The 19148-nt window shown below is 35.2% G+C and overlaps 3 protein-coding genes across 9 annotated transcripts; 2 read left to right on the plus strand and 1 right to left on the minus strand.

Annotated features, from left to right (window-relative positions):
* The first annotated feature begins 766 nt into the window (after positions 1-766).
* Positions 767-11325, plus strand: capn3b (calpain 3b). The gene is made up of 21 exons (XM_052586357.1): positions 767-1317; positions 2494-2563; positions 3706-3824; positions 3907-4040; positions 4169-4337; positions 5208-5291; positions 5728-5891; positions 6013-6173; positions 6299-6456; positions 6785-6796; positions 7220-7428; positions 7751-7784; positions 8008-8031; positions 8639-8707; positions 8785-8842; positions 8931-8995; positions 10173-10241; positions 10348-10426; positions 10519-10635; positions 10727-10785; positions 10944-11325. Exons 1-21 carry the CDS (start codon positions 1036-1038, stop codon positions 10968-10970), a joined length of 2163 nt encoding a protein of 720 aa, XP_052442317.1. The 5' UTR covers positions 767-1035; the 3' UTR covers positions 10971-11325.
* On the minus strand, positions 10432-17804 carry znf106b (zinc finger protein 106b). Of its 6 annotated transcripts, XM_052586359.1 has the most exons (14): positions 17690-17792; positions 17154-17236; positions 16250-16347; positions 15700-15761; positions 15412-15618; positions 15170-15227; positions 14759-14820; positions 14097-14294; positions 13335-13952; positions 12917-13166; positions 12775-12829; positions 12317-12465; positions 12001-12061; positions 10432-11867 (listed from the first exon to the last, which is right to left on the minus strand). In XM_052586359.1, the coding sequence occupies exons 3-14, from the start codon at positions 16331-16333 to the stop codon at positions 11830-11832; spliced, it is 1842 nt and encodes a 613-aa protein (XP_052442319.1). In that variant the 5' UTR covers positions 16334-16347; positions 17154-17236; positions 17690-17792; the 3' UTR covers positions 10432-11829. The 6 variants fall into 6 exon arrangements, with proteins under 6 accessions (XP_052442319.1, XP_052442320.1, XP_052442321.1 ...); XM_052586360.1 differs by lacking the exon at positions 17154-17236 and having other exon boundaries at positions 17690-17804; XM_052586361.1 differs by lacking the exons at positions 17154-17236; positions 17690-17792 and adding an exon at positions 16441-16905.
* On the plus strand, positions 17217-19125 carry churc1 (churchill domain containing 1). Of its 2 annotated transcripts, XM_052586364.1 has the most exons (4): positions 17217-17369; positions 17682-17817; positions 17895-17965; positions 18092-18664. In XM_052586364.1, exons 1-4 carry the CDS (start codon positions 17331-17333, stop codon positions 18182-18184), a joined length of 339 nt encoding a protein of 112 aa, XP_052442324.1. In that variant the 5' UTR covers positions 17217-17330; the 3' UTR covers positions 18185-18664. The 2 variants fall into 2 exon arrangements, with proteins under 2 accessions (XP_052442324.1, XP_052442325.1); XM_052586365.1 differs by lacking the exon at positions 17895-17965 and having other exon boundaries at positions 18092-19125.
* The last annotated feature ends 23 nt before the right edge of the window (positions 19126-19148 follow it).

Genomic DNA, 19148 nt, shown 5'->3' on the forward strand with positions numbered 1-19148 from the left:
TCAAATATGATATATCTATATGATATTTGATATTGTATATGATACGTTTGGCCTATTTACACTTAGCTTTCATAGACATATGATAGGAAATGAGAGTACAAAATAACACCTCTTAATACATTTTAGGTATATAAAGCAACTTTCTGTCTTGAAGAACATATTAATTTATTTTTATTCATTAATTAATTTTATTCATTTACTTACATTCTTTATTCTCTTACTTACAATTCTGTAAACGATTTGTCCAGTAGAGTCATGGAGTATTTATATATTAATTTATTTAATTTCATTTGTTCAAACCACTTGTTTTCCGTTTGTTTGTTTGATTGACTGACTGCAAAATGACAATAAGGTATAAAGAGTATGGCAAATTTCTTCAGAAATTTAATATAGGACACACAAAGGCAAAGTCAATTTTTATTTCTTTATAAAACGAGAGACAAATGTATAATATCGGAATATAAATTATACAACATGTGTATATAAGGTCATGTAGATGTATTAGAAGTAAACAGAACATTTTAGTATGTGTGAACTTTAAACATTTCTATGAAAGAGAATTTACTTTTTAACACCTGCATGTTCATCTGTAAACATCTATAGAAATAAACATTTGGATTTGTGGTATAGTGCTCAGGGTTTACTTTTCTAATCTTTGACTGGACCTCTGTTATTCCCATCATCCACATTGGAAATGTCTGAGGTCACCAGCTGGGAATCATGCCCCCATTAGACAGGCTGAAAAAGAGAAACCATCATGTCCCTGTAGGAGGCCTATAAATAGAATTAGCTTCCAAAAGGAACAGGGAAAAGTTGCAAGCACATGCTTGCATGTGTGTGAACCGGTGCAGAGCGTCTGCCTTAGCGTGAGTGTTTATTTGCGTACATGACCAGGGGTGTGCCTCCATCAGAAATATAAAGGAACTGAGGAGTGAAATAAGGATTAAAGGCTAAGAGAAAATTGAACTATCTCGGATACTGATACTGAGCTCTATTTCTTCATCGCTTCTTTGGCATCTGTCATCAAATAGCAACATGGCAGAAGAACAAAAGTTGTCAGAAACATCTGTCCAGCTGACTGAGGCCGCTCCACAGACTGTGGGCAGTGGTTTTACCGCCCCAGGAAACATTTATTCAGCCATTTTAAGCCGCAACGACGCTGTTAAAGATGCTAGGCGTCTCAAGGACTTTCAGGAGCTCAGAGACAAATATGTACTTAAGAAAGTGCTGTTTGAAGACCCGCTGTTCCCTGCCCAAGATTCCTCTCTCTTTTACAGTGAAAAGTTCCCTCTAAAGCTTGAATGGAAGCGCCCGTCGGTGAGTGACCTACCATAAGGTGGCACTGTGCATGAGACCAGTTACATCTGACCCTCTGTGGAACAGAGATGTTTGGATAAAATGATAATAGAATTGATGCAGTTCTGCATGGGGATATTTTCTTCTTGGCTAATTCAAAATGTATCTGAACTGAATTGAATTTGAATAAATGAAATATTTTTAATCAAACTGAACTTGTATTTTTTAAATGCTATTTACATTTTTTCCATTTTGTTGGAATATAATTTTATTTCCTTAAATGACCATCTACATACATTTCCTCCTTACATGCATAAAAATGTATGAGTTATAATGGTTTTATATACCTTAACAACATCAGTTACTTTTGTGTTCAGTTGCTATCTGAATAGACAGCATGAGATGAGTTATGTCTGCAGGAATGCCATCAGAATGTGGCCGGGTTTCTGTAGTGTGTGTGTTTGGGACATGGCTGCGGTTTAGCACGCTCTGGAGTCTCGGGCAGCTGACTTGCCAAATCACGCATGCTATGTTGTGCTAGTGTTTCATAAAGCAAAACTCTATATGATTGATAATGTACTTGTGTCAATAGGTTTGATATATGGCTGTATTTTCTATCATCACTATTAAATAATGTAAATGAAGATGTTGAAGTAGCATCTTGTTTTTAAAGTATAGAAATGTGTCATGCATTCGTATTAGTGTTCTAAGTGGATATTCATGTGGCGTATTTTGTCAGTCCATCTCATGTGACTTATTAAAAGTTGACCTATTTGTTTCGACTGATGTTTGGCAGACATTCCCTAGCTTCACTTCATAATACTGCTTCAGAGAATCAGGTTACTGGACACGGCTTGCAAGCCATTTGCTTGGTCGTTAAATCAATTTTTGGATTGGTTTTGGATTTCACACACTTTCATTTGCATATACTGACACTTTAAAAATAATGAGAAGGATTTACATACTGTACATTATCATGCCTTGACCTCTTTTGAGATGCAGCTCATAAAAAGTTCCGGTCAGCAAACTGTATGACCCATGGACAGCTGCTGAATTTCTGTGGTGGTGCTGATCTTCACAGATGTTCACAGATATAGTCATATTCTTTTTCTGAAGCTAGTAGAAGTTTAAAAATACAGTTACTATCTCAAATATTTTTATAACCATTATAAATATATGTTTCTCTTTCCTAAACAGGATATCTGTAGCAATCCACAGTTCATTCTTGGGGGAGCCAACAGGACAGATATCTGCCAAGGAGACCTGGGTATGAAAGTGCAAATGCATGACATTCTAAATACAAAAAAATACATAATGTTTCTGGGGATGCACCAATATTAAAATTTAAGATAGTAACGATAAGCAAATAATTATTTTCCTGTCATTGTCTTATGAATAGCCAATATTCAAATTATATTTGGTCTAAAAATAAAATACCATTAAAATTCTGTTTTGAATTGAAAAATCAACAATTTTAAATGCTAAGTGAATTTAGGGACAGCATGAAAATTAGATATCCATTCAAAAAAATTGCCAATGATTACATTTAGATTAGTAAAGGTAATCTAACTACATAGCACCTGCTTGTGACCTGTATATAGGGATTTCCTTTCCTCTCAGCGTATCCAAATACTCTGTTGGAAAATAGATCCATTGCGTGACACAGAAGGCTTGCAGAAATGAATAAAGTGTCTGCTGGGGTATCTGTGTTGCGTGCTGTGTTCCACAGTGGCATCCAGTAAATGCAAGAGGCACACAGAGCAAAGACCTTCATTTCTGCACCTGTAGAGTATACAGCTTTGTATAGCCAAATGATTATCAGTTCTTTTTTTTTCAAGCTTAAACCTTTTGATTTGATTTTCACGAGCAATACTACATTATTTATTTAGTATTCCTTTTTTATTATTATTATTATGTTTACTTTGGTAAAGGTGAGTCCACTATTTTAAATAACGAAAGTAAATGAGTACTGTATGAGTACAATTTATGCATAATGTGTTATATTCCAAGCATTAAAATATATTTCTATTGTACAAGACTGATATCTTGATATCTAATTGTGTTATACTGAACTCTATCCAAAACTATGGCATTTTTTCCAAAGTATTATCCATGTAGTTTCATTATTTGTATTGAATTTCAGAATATTTGAGATAATATTTCTGTTTCTGTTTATTGCTAATATTGTATTTCTGTTTTTATTTGTATTTGTATGACCATTCAAATTAACTTATGACTTAAAATGTTTATTAAAAGGTGGTGTAAATGCCTAAAAAAGTGGGTTGTAGCAAATATATACATATTTAGCTTAAATTTCTGTTGAAAATAAAATGTCACATTTAATCAAATAAATATGTGTTGTAATGTTATGTAATAAAACCCTGTTTTTTGTGATATATTAACATGCAGGAGACTGCTGGCTGCTGGCTGCCATTGCTTGCCTGACCCTTAATGATGTAGTTCTGAAGAGGGTGGTTCCTCATGACCAGAGCTTCACTGAAAACTATGCTGGCATTTTCCATTTCCAGGTATGGGCATCAAAACTGGACCATCCTTTACTGTCTGAAGAATAAAGCACAAGCTTAACTCACTCTTTGTCTATTCTGCTAGTTCTGGCGCTATGGGGAGTGGGTGGATGTGGTTGTGGATGATCGACTTCCTACATACAGAAACCAGTTAGTGTTCACCAGGTCTGGACAGAAGAATGAATTTTGGAGTGCTCTTCTGGAGAAGGCATATGCAAAGTAATTTTTTTTTTAAATGTAACTGTATAATACTTTGTCATTGTAGGCCTGTTTATTCTTTTCTAGATATCCTTAGCGTGTGTCAAAAATCAGTTGCTAAATGTTATGGTTTACCTTCTGGATCCTAGACTACATGGCTCTTATGAGGCTTTAAAGGGAGGAAACTCACTGGAAGCCATGGAGGACTTCACTGGAGGATTAACTGAGTTCTATGAGATTACAGAAGCCCCGAAGGAGCTGTACAACATCATGAGAAAGGCTCTGAAGAGAGGGTGCCTCATGAGCGCTGCCATTGATGTACGTATTCTAAATGAACGGGATGCTGTTCTGGTTAAAAAACAGCTGAATCTGATAAATATATCTGATACTTCTCTGTGTGTGCTGTATCTAAAATATACTAACTACTGAGCTTACTGTTACACACTCCACTTGTCTATGTTTGTACATGTCATTTTGTGCATTAGCACTAGGATTTTTTTAGTCAGTCTTTCGGCATGTTACGTCAATATGTGTTTTGAGTGCGTTATTCATTCAAATTGTAAATGAATTAGTTTGCAAAAGTAATTTGTTTGTGTTCATTAGAAATCTATATAGCTAGTATGAATGTGTGAAGTGTAAATTCAGACATTTTACATTTGTTATGTTGTCTTTGTCATGTGACCAGCGTCAGATGGCTTATTGGATAGTAAAGTGTCCATCAGTGTCCCATTTTTTTTCACCTACTGTTTTATGAATAATATAAATTCAGTCATAATGCTTGTCACACATACTATGTTTCATCTACTGTCTATTAGGGAAGTATGAGATTTTGCAGCCACTTGTCTATAATAAGTCAGTGAATCAGTCATTCAACGAATTCATTCAAATACAATGATTCTTTCAGGAATGAAACCCTACTATGTTTTTTTTTTTATCAGAAATGTGAAATGGATGTTTGTTTGCTGTAAGTTTTGAACTATTTTCACTGGAGAAACAAAAATAAACAGTGAAGTAAAAAAAATATATAAAATGACTTAACTGTTATATGATCACAATATTGTGATACCATATTTTGATTAGTTGTATAATTTACTGATATCAAATATATACTGAAGCATTTTAATAAAAACTGTTGCATTATTGGGACATTAATGTGACATGCCATTACATTTGGCTTCTTCTGCACAGGTTTTGGTTCCAACTGCTCAAAGGACTAAAACAGCATCTGGACTTGTGACAGGCCATGCATATTCAATCACTGGCGTCGAGCAGGTGGGCTTGTCATGTAATCAAGCATTAGTATCAAACCTCTAAATACAGAGCATTGTATGAGAATGCATGCAATACGTATTATTTTAGTATCATTGAGATACTGTTATTTGGACATTTAGCAGATGCTTTTATCCAAAGCGACTTACAAATACAACAAAATCAACAAAAGAGCAATGATATCCAAGTGCTATAACAACTCTTAGTAGGCTTAATATTACATAAGTTTTATTAATATTGTAATATTTTCTTTTCTATTTTATTTATTATTATTATTATTATCATTTTAGATATATTGCCTAGGAAACTACATTGAAAGTATCTTTATTTTTTTTTTTTTATTTCAAGTAACGAAATGTTTTTCATGGTTTAAGTTTTAACCCTGGTCCTATAGCATCAGCTGCATCTTTCAATGCAATATCAAAAACCTTGTCCACAGGGTAAACGCAAGGATGGAAAAGACCTAATGATCCGACTGGTTCGTGTGCGAGACCCCTGGGGAGTTGCCCCCCCTCCTGCCTGTAAGTCTAATGACTGGGTTGCACTAGCCACATCTGAGCAAGACAAGGAGAGACTCAGACCTACAGAACAAGGGGAGTTCTGGTTAGTTCACAGTTTTATGAGTCCCATCAGGCTTCCAGAATGTCTCGAACAGTCTATTGCACTTTATTTAATGTTCAGAAATGGAAGCCTTATAATTTGACTCACCTTTTCTTCAAACAAGGATGTGCTTTGAGGAATTTAAGAAGAACTTCACCAAACTGGAGATCTGTAATCTCACCCCAGACACTCTTGAGGATGACCAGACGCTCAAGTGGAATGTGACCATACATGAGGGCCGATGGGTGAAAGGTTGCTCTGCTGGTGGCTGCAGAAACTTTCCAGGTATTATCTTAGAAAACTGTAGACTTGTTTGACCTCATGAGATGTTTTTATGGTTTCAAGTTGTTTTATTTATTTATTTGAAAAAAAAAAAAAACAGTAATCCCTTTCTGTCCATTTTGTCACAGATACATACTGGACAAACCCTCAATTCCGCCTGGTTCTTCTGGAGGCGGACACTAAAGAGAAGACCTGCACGGTGGTGGTGGCATTAATGCAGAAGGGCAGAAGAAAAGAGCGCAGCTTAGGTGCCACCCTACACAACATTGGGTTCGCCATCTATGAGGTGCGATCAATTAAACACACCCTCAGTACATTTCAACATACACTACATACGTAATCACCACTCTTTACTGGCAACTATGGTTCCATAAAGAACCTTTGACATCCATAGAACCTTTCAAATGTGCAAATCATTCTTTGGAAAAAAGGTCCTTCAGGAACTATTCACTGGAAGGTTGTTCTATATGGCATTAATGTGAAAGCCCCTTTTTGGAACCTTAATTTTTAGACTAAATATGCAAGGCTAAAGCTAAAGTTAAAGTACAGTTTTTCAGTTAATTACCATGGTTGCTGATTTATTTCAATGCTGTTTTATCCACTGTCTTTCCCAGGTTCCTAAAGAGGTATGACTTCATCTTGAAGAGACTGCAATGATGACATCATATGTCAGTGTGACTGCATTTAAACAGACACATCTTTATTGTTTGCCATGGCTTTATTCATTTTAAGTCCTTAAATCCGTTAATTACTGCATGATGTATTTGGTCATAGAAAGCCTGTAAATATCAGGGAATTTTACAGTTGTAATTTTAGGTCTAGAATACTATTTCTAAGTAGAATAAATATTTTTTCTCAGCTATATATATATATATATATATATATATATATATATATATATATATATATATATATATATATATATATATATATTTAAAATAGGCTGGACTAGAAATGGTAAGGGACAACTAGATCATTAATAAAAAATAAAAATAAAAAGAGGCACATTTCTTTGCCTTGAAATGTTCTATCTGCTATCCTGATTTTAGATGAAGGGCAACCAACAACAGCTGCAAAAGGATTTCTTCCTGTATAATGCTTCCACAGCTCGCTGCAAGTCTTACGTCAACATGCGTGAGGTGACGGAGCGCTTCTGCCTGAAACCGGGCGAGTATGTCATCATTCCATCCACCTTCGATCCCCACAAGGAAAGCGAGTTTCTGCTCAGAGTCTTCTCTGAGAGCAAGAGCAGCTCAGAGTGAGTCTTTACATTGATTGTGCAAATCAAATCAGACATTATAATAATATTAACCAGTATTAATTACCAGTAAATTATTAGTTTTGTTATATAAATAAATATAATAACATATTTGTATTATTGTGTGTGTGTGTGTGTGTGTGTGTGTGTATATATATATATATATATATATATAAAATCCTTCATATACAAATGTACATATGTACCTGTTTTCTAAAGATTTTTAAGTGAGAAGTTGTTTCAAATTTAAGCTCTAGTTACAGTCAGATATGTTTTTTAAAAGAACCTCTTGACCTGCTGACAGCTGCATGTTTTCTCTCAGGGTTATAGATGGAGAGATTGAGGTGGAGCCTGTGGTGAGTCCACACCTGTCTCTGTCCGTCTGTCTGTCATGTTCTGTGGAACTCACATCCTGTCTCTATGCTTGTCTATTATGAAGTGGTTTGGTCTCTTGAATGTAGTAGATCATTAATTAAGTGCCATCAAAAACAAAAGTACAGGTTTTTCTTCTTCTACATAATCACAAAAGAGAATAAAAAATGTTTTTATATCTAATGCTTCACTTTCTTATACCAACAGACGGATGTCAAGAAGAAAATCAAGGTAAATATGGACATGAGATTAAGATGTTCCATCAATTTCTTTTCTTTGCTGTTTGAGATTCTATGTAAGTCCATGGCAGATGATAGAAAGGATAAAAAAGATGGAAAAGGAGGTGAAAAATAATTTAGGATGTGATGTTCTGTTAATTGGCTGCACTGTTCATACATGCAGCTCTGTTTTCATCTTCAGTTCTGCTTCAGTAATGACAAACAGCATGCGCACAGCATGATCTGGTACAGTATGTCAAAACTATAATTCATAATGACACTCAAAATCTTAATTATAACCAACAATGCCTTGTTGTGATGTAATTTTTATATCAGCCATTAAAAAGGAAAAATGTAAAAGCTCTGATTTAAAGACCACTTATAAGCAAAGATTGAGTGGATTTGCTGTATAAACTCTATAAACAAAATAAATAAAAACACTGAACTATTTAAAGGCACATGCACACAATTACACATCCACTGGGATTTACATTTACATTTATGCATTTAGCAGACTCTTTTATCCAAAGCGACTTACAGTGCATTCAGGCTATAAATTATTTTTACCTAACATGATTTCGTTTGTTGTACATTCAGTTTTTCTTATTTCTCATGTTTAGACATTTGAGGAGGAGGAGACTGAAGAGGAAAAGCAGTTCAGAGCCATCTTTCAGCAGATAGCTGGAGATGTGAGTACAGTTATGGAAATGCACTTTAGAATGCCATAATCACTTCATTCTATCATTGTGACCGTTTCTTCTTGCAGGACATGCAGATTAATGCCAATGAACTCAGAACTGTCCTTAACAGAGTGGTAACCAAACGTGAGTAATATCTTATTGTCTGCCACTGATTTTCTTCTGTGTGTCTCTGTCTTCAGGGTTTTGATAATCTATGCCTTCCTTCCCTCAGATAAAGAGTTGAAAACAGAGGGTTTCTGTCTGGAGAGCTGTAGAAGTATGATTGCACTTATGGATGTATCCTTCATACTTCACTGTGCATTATGGGCAAATAATGTATGAAGTGAAGTGTGGCCAAATATGGTGAACCATACCTCTACATTTAACCCATGAAGTGCACACACACACACACACACACACCTTGAGCAATTGGCAGCCATAAAAACAGAAACCTGATGGGTTTATACTTTTGAAATCGATTTTGAAACTAGAACAGTCACTGAACAACTGCACCTTAACACTTCAAAAACTAAGAAACAAAAGCCACTACATGAAATAATACACTATTTGAAGGAACAGCCATTCATAATGGTGTCCAGAACAACTATAGTGGAAATTATTGAGTGCATTAATTTAATCCTATGGGACACCACTATATAATAATAATGATAATTAGATATTACAAATGTGTTGGACATTTTATTGGTCCAGACATTGTAAAGCGTTTGCAACTGTTATTACTTACCACGATAATCATTCACAATAATCACCATCAAATCATTGGTTGCCCTCTTCCAACTTTAGAGGAACTTCAGAGTTCCTGCTGTCCTGAGAGGGCTCACAGTATCATAAAGGACTCTTCATGACACCCTGGTCATTCTTTTTTCAATCCATTATCATCACGCAGATGGTAGAGAGCCATTTAAACAAGGACAAATCAGAACAGTTTTTATCCAATAGCTATACAAGCCTTAAATGCCTCAAAACTTATGTGAACAAATTAGTATTTGCACTAGTGTTTTTACTTTTTTATGGCTTTTGTGCAATTTTTTTGGATGTAAGTGGGTGCGTGCACTTTTTTGGAATGAGAGACAAAAAAATAATATTCATTTGGACTGTCCGACAAATGACAATATAGGATTTCTTAATATTTAATAAGGATTTTCTTAATAAGTGTGTCCCATTGGGTAACTTGTGGTCTTCATGTCCACTTGAACCAAATAAAGGAAATCCATCAAGCAAGCAGGAAAGTGGTCAAGTGCAAAGATTTCAAGTGTGGGTATTTGGACAGGCCCTATGCATCCCTCTCCCATCTTGAATTCTGTAAATTGAAAATTCTTCTCACAAGCACGTGAACAGTGCCCCTTGTGGCCTGGATGATAGTTTTGTTATTTCAAGTTCCAAATTTGCCACATGCATGATGACACAAAGCTATACAAAGGTTCAAAATTGTAACTTAACCCCCACACCTTAGACCGATGGGACAGGCCACCTAAACCTGCAAGAGTTTAAACACTTATGGAACAAGATTAAAACGTGGAAGGTATGCCATTGTCTTTGCCTTTATAAAGCAGGTCCAGTCATGTTCTCTTGTAATACACTGTATTAGTTCAAGCCATAGACATAGTTTCTCTGTACATTTGTTTCAGCTGGTGTTCACACGTTATGACACAGACAAATCCAGTACGATCAGTAGTTTTGAGATGAGGAATGCTCTTACTGAAACAGGTGAGGCAGTCCGATGTCTTTATTGAACTTCTAATTTGATGATATACACATTTTTATTTGGCTGATCCCAGAGATATTTCTCTGCACCTCAGGTTTTCAACTCAACAATCAGCTGTATGACATCATTTGTATGCGATACGCCAATGAACACATGGAGTTGGATTTTGACAGCTACATTAGCTGCTTAGTGCGACTCGAGGGAATGTTCAGTAAGTGTGATAGTCTTTTCTGTTCAGACACATTTTTGAAATGAGACTTTGTAGTGATAGGATTGTTGTAGTGAAAGACATTCTTCTACAGGGGCATTCAGAGCCTTTGACAGGGATGGAGATGGCATTATCAAACTCAGTGTTTTTGAGGTGAGCAGCAACATTTTTTTTCTTCATTTGTTTATTGAATATTAACAGAAAAAAATTTTTTTACAAGCAGCATGATTTTTAACCATTATTTGTACTGATCACTGCTATTCACACTCCAAAGAAAAAATAAGTTTCTGTTTTCTACACTATATACACAGTGGCTTCAACTGACCATGTATGCCTAAAGGCACAGATGCCTGCTGGAAGCCTGGTGGAAAGAGAGTTGTCTTTTCCCATTTTCAACTTCCATTAAGTGGAGAAAGGTCTGGATTCAAATCAATTGTACTGTACACCACTGCAGCTTCTTTCTTCAGCAAATGCTGGTCTAGAACAAACTGGATTGACTATGAGCTACTGAACGGACCGTGACGGCTCATTTATGTCTTGTAAAAAGCACTTATTTGGTTGACTATACCTTTAAGGTGACAGAATGTTGTCAAATTAAATGTCATGCCTAAAACGACATCCTTAGAAAATGTGTGCTACTGTGCAATCGTAAATAATTCAACTGAATAAAGATTACAACATTTGGCTGTTCTATTCCAGTTGTTACCATAGCCATGATTTGCAAAACATAAACAAACAGCACATAATAGTACAAAAGATGTGTGTCATGGCTGCAAACAGAAGATTAACCGTATGAACAAAACTTCTTGTGCTGGAGTGCTGTTCTGAAAATATTTTAACTGACCTGAATCTTCAGATGGATGGAAGCTTTGTTGGACTCAAAACCTTTTTTTTTTTTTTTTTTTACATGTCAAGATCGAAATTACATTTTATGCCAGAATCAAAGCAAAAAAATAATAATTAATGCATAATCCAATGTGATTTGCCATAAACCACTATAAAAATAGAATTGAAGTCTGTTCTAATAGTGCAGTTATGGGCTTTGCAATGAGGTACTTGCTCACAGAGCTCAATTTAGTGCACTAGAGGTATGTTGAGCATCAGATACTTCTGGGAGCAGATCCTGTGTTCCAGCTGCTCTGTGAGGCTCATTGGGTTACTGAAGACCAATCCTTTCATCAGAGGTTCACACGGCAGTCAAGATTCATTTAGAACCTCCTGCTGGTCACTAGGATCTGAAAAAACATTTCAAGCACAAACAATGATAATGCATTATTAAAAACATGCATAATTATATATATAATATTGCATATTAATCTCAGACATATATTTATTCAGAGTTGAATCGAATGTTAAAACAGCTCTTACTTTTCATATCCTGCAGAATCTTTATGCGCTTTGCTCTGAGCGAGGCCATTTCTGAGGTTACCTGACAGACAAAGGAGTTAATCTTGTTTGAAAATAATTATTAATTACATATTAATGTATTATTTGTACAGTTTCAGTATAATTAATATTCTATTGCATTAGTGTGTGTGTGTGTATTATATATATATATATATATATATATATATATATATATATATATATATAAGGGGAAAAATATCTTTGACTTACTATGAGCAAAGCTGCTCATGAAGTACGTAAAGAGCTTGTCATGCATATTAATAGAACAGCCATGTACCTCTTGTTTAACAGCTAGTAGACGCTGGACTTCGGTGAATGCGTTCTGCAGGGTGGAGTACGCCTGGAACAGCTGCTCACCTACATTCTCCAAAGAGCTGTTTAACTCCTCTTCTTTCATAGACAGCGATATCAACTTATTCACTTTTCCTGAGAATAAGAAACACATAGATGAACATTAGAACATGTACTAGTGTGTTTCTGGAAGAGACAGTGCTGGACTGTCAGTTACAGCTGGTTAAACATCTATTAAATAATTTTCATTACGGATGTGTGTTATATGAAACAAGGACATTTTAACATATTTGACCTATTCTCCCAATAAAATGTAAAAAAGCTAAACTAAATTTGCATAAAAAAAATCTAATTGATAAAATGAGAATTTAAATAAATAAAAAAATCCATTCTAAATTTATTTAAACAAGACATGTTAAAGTTATAATAAAATTGAATACTCACTTTTTCTGGATATTTTGTTGTTTATCTCAGGATTCAGATCTGAATTTGAATCATCCTGTAAAATGAATAAAAACTCTATGATACAATTCTATGAATTCCAGGTACTTCTATTAGACACAGCATCACTCTAAAACTCTTTTACTTGTTTTTTCCTCTTGGTTTTCTGTATAATGCAGGATGTGTCTTCAAAGCTGCTGTGATGCTCCAGTGATGTTTCTCCCTGTTCTGTCTCACACTCATTTGATCTCTTTTTCTGAACATGCGCAGTATGAGGCCGAACGTTTTCAATGATCTCCAACTCATTTTCTGAAGCCTGGCTTTTGAACATCTCAGCCGGGACAGATACAGGCAGAAAAGAATCTGTGTATGGTTCTTTTCCACTCATGCATTCTCTTGAAAGAAAAAAAAAGACATCATAGTTTAAATGTTCGAGACAACAGATCCTCATCTAAGGTTAGGAAGACTTTTAAGACGGAAACATGCTCTTGGATCCAATTTTATGGCTAACTCTCAACAGACTATAAAAGAATTGAAGCAAATAAAATTCATAATTTATTCACCTGGTCATGCCCTGTTCACTCTGTGATCCTGCTCCATTTACTTTCAACATAGACTTTTTGGAACTAGCGTGTTGTGGAGGATTAAGAACCACAGCTTCATTCCCAGCTGCTTCCTCCTGTGTTAAACAAACTCCCCTTGCTGCTGTCAAGTTGGGTATGTTGGCCTCCATCCTGGTTTGGACCAGTTCAGGGGCACATGTCGGATCAGCAGCAACACCACACTCAGTTCCTGGAGTCACATGGTTCACACAAACATCTGTACTTTTTCCATCACGGTTGGGATGAGTGCCATAAGCAGACATTTCTTGAGGAATATTTTCTGATGGTCTCTCAAGACTCTTCACAAGCGGCCCATCTGATCTATCCATATCAAGTATGCTCTCTTGTCTCGGTGTAGGCAGGTTTTGGTTATGCTGGATAGCTGCTGGATGGTCATTTTGATTTTCCCAAAAGAACATGAAATGGCATGATGGGGGGAACTGGCCAGCTTCAAACTCCTGATTCACCATGAAAGGTGTTGTACAATGCTCATTGCCAGCTGTGCTTCTTATCTGAATTAACTTCATGGTCTTCCTTTTTGCTTTCCACTTCCCCATTTTCTCTCTTTTTTTCATAAATCTAATAAGAAAACAACAACAAGTCTTAAAGCACAAAACTAATGCTACTGACCAAACACAAATGCATTTCAATCATCCAACCGTCAGCCATTCAAAAGATGTATAATTAAAAATAATCACATGAATGAGCTGACAATGAGCTTACTTTTCTTGGTCTCTTTGGGCACAAAGGTCTTTAAGCTCATTAAATTCAACACTGTAGTTCACTGTATATTTTCCAAGTTTTCTATTCTTCGTCAAATCAGATAGCTTCCTTTTGTGATGTTCGGTGGAAATATGCTTCTTAAACGCTGCCATGCCTTTCACAGTCATTTCGCAGGCCCAGCACTTATGCTCCTGTTCACTGTAAGAAGAAAAGCATATATTTGACATTGCATTAATAAAGATGGTGTTCAGCTTGTAATCATTTTCTTACTCTTGTGCATTTTTTTCATACAAGTTAAAACTAGTTATTAAGCAGAATGTCTAAGCGGCTTACATGGTACTTTTTTAAAACTTCACCAAGGCTGCATTTCTTTGATTAAAAATAATTATAATATGCTTATTTGCTGCTTAAGAAATATTTCACATTATTATCAATGTTGAAAACAGTTTTTTTTGTGGAAGCTTGTCTTTTCTTTCAGGATTCATTGATGAACAGAAAGTTTAAAAGGACATCATTTAATTTAAAATGGAAATCTTTCGTAAGCTCTTCCCTGTCCAGTCTTTACTGGCCATTATTAAATGATGAGTAAATGATAAAATAATTTTCATTTCTGTGTGAACTTTCTTTTAAAGCAGGGCTTGACATACACTTAAGTTCCATACCTGCCCTTCAGTTGCTCAACTGTCTGATGGTGGATAAAACTGTGCATATGTTTGTCCCAGTCCTGTTACAAAGAAGACAAAGTAAATTATAAATGAATAGATCTACATTTATAGCCATAATGTGCCTAAACATTAAAGCCAAAAATGACCCTACAACATTACGTTTGGGAAAGCAAACACCAGTGATTTATAGGTCCACCATTACACCATACACATAAGCATTTCTTCCTGATATGATTTTAATTCCCTGAAAAACTATAAAGCTGAAATATTGTAGGCTCCATCCAACAATGGTTCTCTCATAGTGAATGTAGTCCAGTCCAGTACATTAATGAGTCTACCATTTATACTTCGATTTAGTCTACCAACTCTACTTTTACTATTACTCTACCAAAACACAAAATCACTGACCTGTTCAGGAAAGCGATGATGGCAGATAGAACATCTGTCCAGATCTTTTTTTTTCCTCCTTAAATAGATTAAGAAAAAAATTAATCTTTGGATCTAGTACGCAAACAAATTATTATAGATGAAATAATAAGCAAACAAATTTTTTAATTAGCAAATTTATTCAAATTCAACATTACTTTTCAAAAACATGTATTATTAACAATACAGATAGATATATTTAATGTAGAAGGGGACAAACATACCTGTCTTGCGGTCTTGGGTCAAAAAGGGCTTTTATTTCAGTATCTTTTAGGTCAATATTGTAGTCCGCTTTAAAATGTTCTCTTTTATGTCTTTTATCTTGGAGTTTAAACAGATTTTGTTTGTGCATTTCGGTGGCAATATGCTCCTTGTACTGCTCTAGTCCCATCACAGATACATCACATGCCCAACACTTATGCAGCTGTAGACTGCAACAACAAAATTGCTTATTTCAGCTTATTGTATATTGCTGAGAAATACATGATAATTAGTTCAGAGTAAATCCATACCTGCCCTTGATCTTCTCAATTGCTTCATGGTGGAAATAAGAATGCATATGCTTATCTATAACCTGTAAAAACAAAAAATATACATGTATTCATCTAATCAAGTAGAAAGAGGCATAAATTAAAGCACATCGTTTTTTTATGCAATGTCTTAATTCCTAAATTCCTCTCCACTGAGTATTTAATATATTTATAAAAACACCAAAAACTGATGACTCATCCTGCACTCACTTTTGTTGTCCAATCAAATATCTACAAAGCCCCGCCTCGTTATAGCATCTGCAACAAACTAGCAAATACCAAATAATGGTCCATGGCTATTACATAAAAAAGGGTGCAGGTTCTTCCATATATACAGCACAAAAAATAAACAAATAAATAAAAATAAAGGCTAAACCATATTTATTGTGATGTTAATGTATCTGAAGCCACATTACTAAAGTGGACATTCCCTGCTTAAGGACGCAACAGAGAACAGCAAATAATAAGATCAAAATAAATAAGATTAAAACACTTTTTTTCCAAATAGAAATAGTTAAACAAGCAAACAAACCTTTCGTCCGTACTGTTGACCGCAGATTGAACATCTAACGTTAGTGCCAAAGTTGTCGTTGGTTTTCTTGGTCTTTTTGCTCATAGTTGTGGTTATTTCTGAGAGTAAACGAAAGTAAGAATTTCTCGTACAAAGTCACTGCGGACACAGTGTTTTGATTTACAAAATAAAGTTAGCGATTATATTTATACATTTTATTCGATGCTAAGCATTCAGAGCATTCGCTCTAGCTCTAGCTTGACTCCTCTCACGAAAATTAATCAGGCCACCCACAGATAATTACAAACTGAGAGATTACTGATCAATTTCGTATCAATCCTAAGAGATAACACAAAGGCAGGCCTTTCAAACAGACTGTTTTTATGAGTTTTCAGTGTGTTACGATGCGCGTCCACGTGTTTGCTGATTCAGTCCATGTTGACTGGACTAGTCTGTTGACAGATCACGTAAAAACAGGCTACTACGCGTCCATTATATGCAAATTCTCTGATCAAAATAGGTCCAAACAAGCAACCAAATGCATTTTATTTTTATTTATTTTTACATTTAAAGCTTTACTAAGATTAAAAAAGGTTTTGGAAAATATGTGTAGGGAAAGTGACACTTTATAAACGACATTTCGTTTATTTTCTGCAGACATGGCAACACGTAAGCACACAGAAATCGCGAGAACTGGAGAATGCTTCCCCTATCGTTGTGGCTGCAATTCAAAATAAATATATTTTCAGTTTGTAATTAACAATTATTGTGCAAATCAACTAAAAACATTTAAATGTGCAAAATGCAATTTCTTTTCATTATATTCAGGAATTAAAAAATAATAAAACACTTTCTCTGTAGCCCTTACAGTCAAAATTAAATAAGTAGAAATTATTTTTAATTTCTCATTTATTAATTTACTTACCTTCAATTCATTGTTAGCTGTAATCTCCATAGACAGTAAAGGTAATCTCAGATGTGACGCATGCACCGATGGAGGCACTACAGCTAATACAGATAATTCACCGAAGAAGAAGAAGAACACGGAAGCGTCTCAATCTGCACCACTGTATATATATTAGTTTTATTTTTCTCACACGAAATGTGTACTGGTTGTGTGCAGAAACAGTATCCTGACAGGGTGAGTTCATTTTCAGTGCTGACTGCACATTTTTCCGAATCCTTCTGCTATTAACTTGCTTGCTATCTGCTCCTTTAATGCAATTAAAGTGTACAGAGGCAAATGCAGCGCTGGTTGATTTCCAGTCAAACTTGAATAGCACTGCACTCCTGTGTGCTGAATACTTCTAAAGTTTGTTTCTTGGAACCCAAATTAACTTGCTTTTGCCTCTTTCTTAAAAATCACATTTGATAACAGGAAATTGAGTTTGTTTGGGTTGTTTATGTTTTGTGCATAAATAAGTCAATATTTTTTCCTCTCTTACGTGCATAGGGTCATACCTGTCTGGAGAATGGTTCATATCTTATGAACTTCCTCGGCTGTGCTAACTGTCACCAGCGTGACTTTGTGCTGATCAGCGACAGGACGATGGTGAATGAAGATGAGGAGGAGATTGTCACTTACCTGCGTGAGTCACGTGACTTTACTAAATATTGTGTCAAATTTGTCATCAGTATGTCATGAGTAACGCCTGCTTTTCCTCAGATATGTGTAAGAACTGTGATCATGTCATAGCCAGACACGAGTACACCTTCACTGTAGTGGATGACTATCAGGTGAGCCGTGCTGTCAGTTCAATAACTGAATGAGAAAAGTTATGTAAATAATAAAAATTTATGTAAATAGTATGTTTAGTATGGGTATGGGTATTTTTATTTTCATATTTGTTATTCAATTTGCAGGAATACACAATGTTGTGCATGTTGTGTGGAAAAGCAGAGGATTCCATCAGTGTGCTGCCGGACGATCCCAGACAAACAGCGCCTCTGTTCTAGAGTATTTGACCAGACACAGAGACAAGGAATTTACTTCTTTTTTTAAAGAGTATGGTTATGAATGATGGTGGGAGCCATAACACATGCAACATTTATATATGCTTAGCACTGGAGAACGACATGCTGTCACGTTTAATCCAGAAGAATACACCGCAGAATTCATTGTGCTCTTTGTTTCTACTGCTTCAGGGGGGGCTCTAAGGTTCACAGCACACTGAGCACAGCTCTGACTCATAAAGATACATGCATTTGAGTCATTCAGAAATATTAAACCTAATTAGGAATCGCTTGTGTTTATCTGATGATCATCTTATGTTTGATTCACTCAGTGTATGGAACCCCGTTTCTACCAAACAGAAAAAATAAATAAAAACAATTACAAATTTTTATCTCTCAGTTCAGACTTTTTATTACAATTTTGAGAAAATAAAAGTCAGAACTGTGAGATGTAAACCCTAATTTCAAGAGTTATATGTTATATGTTATAAAAAAGATGGTTATTCTGACTTTTTATGTCACAATTCTGATGTTTTTTCCAAATTGTAAGATAAAAACTTGCAGTTACCTTGTCTATTTCATTCCGTGGCAGAAACAAGCTTCCATAAAAGTGTTATTTTTTATCCCATGTTAAAATGCTGTATGCACAATGCTCTGTTGCCAATTCTGAGTCTGCAGTAGAAATGTCTGTTTGACTAAGGTTAGGTTTGAGTGGATTATCAGTTTGTTAACCACAGACAGGATTTTGGTTTCTATGCAGCGCTTAGATATACATAAGTCAAGATTGGATTAGACAGATAAAATATGTTTAAAATGGTACTCATGGAAATAAACCGATTCCTGCTTGTTACTACTGATACTTTCATTTAAAGTAAATATGTCTTACGGTATTTCCAGTGTGAAAACAAATTATTTTGTATGCTTTGAATAAAATATGAAACGATGCAGTTTATGTTTATTAGGCTAA

This window comes from Carassius gibelio, chromosome B20 (assembly GCF_023724105.1).
Source record: "Carassius gibelio isolate Cgi1373 ecotype wild population from Czech Republic chromosome B20, carGib1.2-hapl.c, whole genome shotgun sequence".
NCBI classification, from domain to species: Eukaryota; Metazoa; Chordata; class Actinopteri; order Cypriniformes; family Cyprinidae; genus Carassius; species Carassius gibelio.